The sequence below is a fragment of the Gekko japonicus genome, unplaced genomic scaffold, assembly GCF_001447785.1.
Source record: "Gekko japonicus isolate JY-2015 unplaced genomic scaffold, Gekko_japonicus_V1.1 scaffold4125, whole genome shotgun sequence".
Taxonomy (NCBI): Eukaryota; Metazoa; Chordata; class Lepidosauria; order Squamata; family Gekkonidae; genus Gekko; species Gekko japonicus.
Window position 1 is genome coordinate 27,825 of NW_015172674.1, and position 4,822 is coordinate 32,646.

General features: G+C 56.1%; 1 protein-coding gene across 1 annotated transcript in view; it reads right to left on the bottom strand.

Annotated features, from left to right (window-relative positions):
• The window catches only part of CNGA4 (cyclic nucleotide gated channel alpha 4), a 22,628-nt gene extending 22,082 nt beyond the window's left edge, over window positions 1-546 (bottom strand). Inside the window, exon 1 of the mRNA XM_015421755.1 lies at window positions 458-546. Coding sequence (XP_015277241.1) covers window positions 458-546 — 89 coding nt within the window. The remainder of the gene's footprint in view (window positions 1-457) is intronic.
• Window positions 547-4,822: the final 4,276 nt, after the last annotated feature.

Below are 4,822 nucleotides of genomic sequence, written 5' to 3' on the forward strand. Positions count from 1 at the left end.
GCGGCGGCCCCCCAGCGCCACCCCCGAGAGGTCCCCTGCCTGTCCTTGGGCCAGGCCCCGCTTCGCCTTCCCACCGGGTGTCCCCCTGGGCCAGAGGCCTGGACGACTCCCTGCGCTCACTGCCGCCTCCACGCCCAAGGGGGCCGAGACTCTCCCTCTGCGAGGGAGGGCTGCAAGCTCTGGGCCGGGAGACCCCTGGAGGTCTGGGGGTGGAGGGAGGGGAGGGAGGGGCACTCCCCATTGAGGTGATGTGTCAAATCCGGGGAAGCTGGTCTCCCTCCTCTGGGGGACTGGTGGTAATTCGGGCAGGTCTCCAGGCCTCACCTGGAGGCTGGTAACCCTCTCGGAGGTGTGCACTCCCTCTCCCCCTTTCCCTCCCACGCAATCTGGGGCTTGTGGGCCCTTCCCGGCGGCCGTGCTGCCCCTGGGAGGATGCGCCCCTCCCGCCCGCACTTACGGTGGCTTGGTGGCCGGCCCGGCGCTGCTCTGTCCCGTCTTGACCAGCTCCTGTCCCCGCTCGTCCTTGGGCCGGGCCAGCCCGTTCATCTTGGCGCCAGGGAGGTCCCGGCTCCGTCCTCTCGGCGAGAAGCTGCCTCTGCCTGGCGGAGGCTCATAGCAACCGAGAGGAGCCGGCAGAGCTCCCCAGGGGCCCAGCCACCACGCACCTGAGCCAGGAGGTGCAGCACTAAAGGGCCTGGTGAGGGACGAGGCAGCGCCGGCGCTGGGCTAATGAGGGCCCGGGAGAGGGAGGGTGTGTGTGTGTGTGCATGCGTGTGCCCTCCAGCCCCACCCCGGGGGCAGAATCTTGCCTTTGCATCATCCCAGCCACAGTGCTCAAGTGAAGAAGAAGAAGAAGAGATTGGATTTATATCCCCCCCACCGCCCTTCACTACCCGAAGGAGTCCCGGAACGGCTGACACTCTCCTTTCCCTTCCCCTCCCCACCACAGGCACCCTGGGAGGCAGGTGGGGCCGAGAGAGGAGGAGGACTGCTCCTGAGAGAACTTGTGACTGACCCAAGGTCACACCAGCAGCTGCAGGTGGAGGAGGAGGAGGAGTGGGGGATCACACCCGGTTCTCCCAGATGAGAGTCCGCGGCACGCTCCTCACCACGACACAACGGGTGGCCAAACTTGCTTAACATAAGAGCCACACAGAACACACATCAGACGCTTGAGAGCCACAAGACATGAACGAATATCACACACACACACGCACGTTTTTACTGGGAAATAGGCAGATTTGCTTTTTTATTAAAATTAAATGAGACTGCCAAAAATGAGAACAAAAGGGGTAAAAACAGATATTGATAATGATATTTAACTTTAGATGAGGAGGGAGGGGGGAGAGAGAGAGAGAGAGAGAGAGAGAGAGAGAGAGAGAGAGAAAGGGAATAGATGGGGGGGGAGGTGGGAAGAAAGCCAGGGGGAAGGGGAGAGCCACTGGGGGGGGGCACGCCTCCCCTTCACTTCCCCAGCCGACCTGCCGGGAGCTGCACAATACGTGCGAAAGAGCCGCAATTTGGCCAGCCCCGCACTACACCAACCCGTAAATTTGCAAGCTCAGGCATAGGAAAGACCTGGAGATTTGCGGGGGAGGGGGAACTGATCTCTGTTGTGTGTGTGGGGGGGTCTCTAGTCCAACCCCCCTGCACAAGGCAGGAAATTCACAAATACCTCCCCCCCCAACACACCCAGTGACCAATGTTCCCTCTAAGCTGTGGAGGCTTTGAGCAAAAATTCTACTTTGTGAGCTACTGGCATGAAAAGTACTCAGAACGTGGAGTGATTCAGCAAGAGGGATTCAGCAAGAGTACTTTATTAGATCAGGAACAAGACAAAGGAAACCCGCTCACAGGCCGGTTTATATGCGTTCAGAAAGCCCGCCACCAAGTACACCTAAACAGACCCCCTACTCCCGATAGGCTATTTACAATAACCGGGCGACCATTGGTCTCCTGGCTGGGAAGCTAGCCCTTTGATTGGGCCGGCTAGGATCCTTCGGATCCTTTGTCTATCGACTGAAGCTACAGATGAATTGTGCCTGGCCAGCCCGGGCAAGTCCGGGCATGTCAGGCTGATGCCTTACACGTGGAAAGGCGGCAGTACATTACATGGCATAAAAGCTGTGAGCAAGCGATTTGGCCGCCGCATAAATTAGTTTGTTCTGGAGCCCCCTCCTTCCTGAGCGAAGACAAAAATGTGTGAGCCAGAGGCTAAAAAACTGTGAGCTAGCTCACACTAACTCAGCCAGTGACCCCTGCTGATTGATTGATTGAATGTCTACCCTGCCCTCCCAGCCAAGGCGGGCTCAGGGGTGGCTTACATAAAGTCAACACATAGTTTACAATAAAACATAAAATGTAAATTAGATTAGAACCAGGGATCGTTTCCTGCAGGAGCACACAGGAGTGGAGCCGCAGGCTGAGAAGAAGAGCCTGTGCCTGGCTTTGCCAAACCTTCCTCCCGGCTGCAGCACACACACACCCCACCCCTCCCGAAAGCCTCACCCCAGGGGTGCAAAGGCTCCTGCCGGTTTCCCAGGCTCTGACACCACGCGTGCGCCTGGGAAGGCCTAGAATTCCCTCCCCTGTGCAGGGGAGCGGGCACCCTCTCCTCTCGACTTGGCTCTTTGGGGCAAGGGGTCCGAATTGGAGAACCCCCCTGTTAAGTCCGGCTCTGGGGATGGGAGGGAGGCCGGCCGGCCTGCCTGCCTGCCAGGGGGCTGTGGAAGTCCCGCTCACCTGGCCCTTGCCAGTGCCCCTGGGGAAGAGAACAGCTGTGCTCTCTGGGGATGGGAGGGAGGCCGGCCTGCTTGCCTGCCAGGGGGCTGTGGAAGTCCTGCTCACCTGGCCCTTGCCAGAGCCCTGCCGGCCTGAGATCCCGCCCAAGGCTCCCAATAAGCTGGGGAGTCTTGTGAGCAAAAATCCTACTTTGTGAGCTACTGGCATTAAATCTGTGAGTGAGTGATTCGGCTCCTGCATAAATTAGTTTGCTCTGGAGCCCCAACCTTCCTGAGTGAAGACAAAAATGTGTGGTCCGGAGGCTAAAAAACTGTGCGCTAGCGCACACTAACTCAGCTTAGAGGGAACACTGGTCCCGCCCCCATTAGCCCGCTGGCCCCCCCGCTTACCATGAGAGCGCAAACACAGCTAAGGGGGGGAGGCAACTCTGTGGCCTGGGGGGGGGACTCTCTCCAGCGCATGGCAGTGCCCCTGGGGAAGAGAACAGCTGTGCCCTAGGAGGAGAGGAGCATGGAAGAGCATTGAAAAGGGAGGGTGTTGGGTGATAGTGGTTTATAAGATTATGCATGGGATATTGAGGTTTATAAGATTATGCATGGGAAAGAGCAGGTAGAGAAAGAGGTACTTTTCTCCCTTTCTCACAATACAAGAACTCGTGGGTACTCCATGAAAGAACTCCTGGTGGGCACTCCATGAAACTGCAGAGCGGTCGGGTTAGAACGGATAAGAGGACGTCCTTCTTCACCCAAAGAGTGATTAACACTTGGAATTCACTGCCACAGGAAGTGGTGGTGGCTACAAGCATGGACGGCTTCAAAAGGGAATTAGATAAGCATATGGAGCAGAGGTCCATCAGTGGCTATTAGCCACAAGGTATAGATAGGGACTCTGGGGCAAGTGATGCTCTGTCATCTTGGTGCTTGGGGGGGTCAACAGTGGGAGGGCTTCTAATGTCCTGGCCCCACTGGTGGACCTCCTGATGGCACTGGTATTTCTGGCCACTGTGTGATACAGAGTGTTGGACTGGATGGGCCTTTGGCCTGATCCAACATTGGCATATCTTATGTTCTTATGTTCTTATGGCTGGGGGGGGAGGGGGCCCCCTGGAAACATGGCTGGCCTGGAAGGGCCTTGGCCTGGGTTTAGCCAGACAGTTCTTAGATGAGGCCTTCCCCCTCTGTTGAGCCTCTGCTCAGCCCCACCCCCAGCTGAGCCTACTGCTCAGGGCTATCGTGAACTTCTGATTTATTTACATTACCCCTACTCCACCTTCCCCACAGACTCAAGGCGGATTATCACACAGGGTAAGTCCAGAAGATCAACAGGATGGGAGTGCCAATAAACAATGCAGCAAGGGTTTGGACTTGCAGCTATCTGAAAACCAGCAGAAATCCGATCCGGAGCTGAAACGAGGCAGCGCAGGCTTCTGAGCACCACACATTAAGCAGCCTACAGAAACCACCTCACAGGAGAGCACAGTCCACAGCAGGCCAGCCTGTACATGGGCCTGTGGCACCCACAATTGCCGGGGCAGGACCACAGGGGCGTCCCCCCCACTAGAGCAAGGGCTGGACGGTCAGGGCCCCGCCGGCTGCCCAGCAAACTGCTAAAAAGGGAGATGCCCCCCGGGTTTGATGCCACAGTGGTCTACAATTCCCAGAACCTTTGAAACCCTGATGGAAATCTCTTGCCCCATTTTTGCCCTCAAACCCCACCCAAGAATTTTTGGGGATACGCTGGAACATGTGGAATGCTCTCCTATCAAAGCTATTACTAACTGAACAACATAAAACGCAAAATGTATAACTTAGCATATAACATTGTACTTTTGCATATTTGTGGGATTAAATTAAGCAAACTCTGGAGGACAGTGGAAGACAGGCGGGCCTGGCGTGATGTGGTCCATGCGGTCGCAAAGAGTCGGACTCGATTGTGCGGCTGAACAACAACAACAATCTTTAAAATAGCAACTACACCCAATACTTGATGAAGAGTTGCCAATTGCTGTACCCGGCTGGGACCACCACAGCACACTTAAAAAAAAAAAAAAATTACTATCTGAGAAGTATGAAAAATAAAA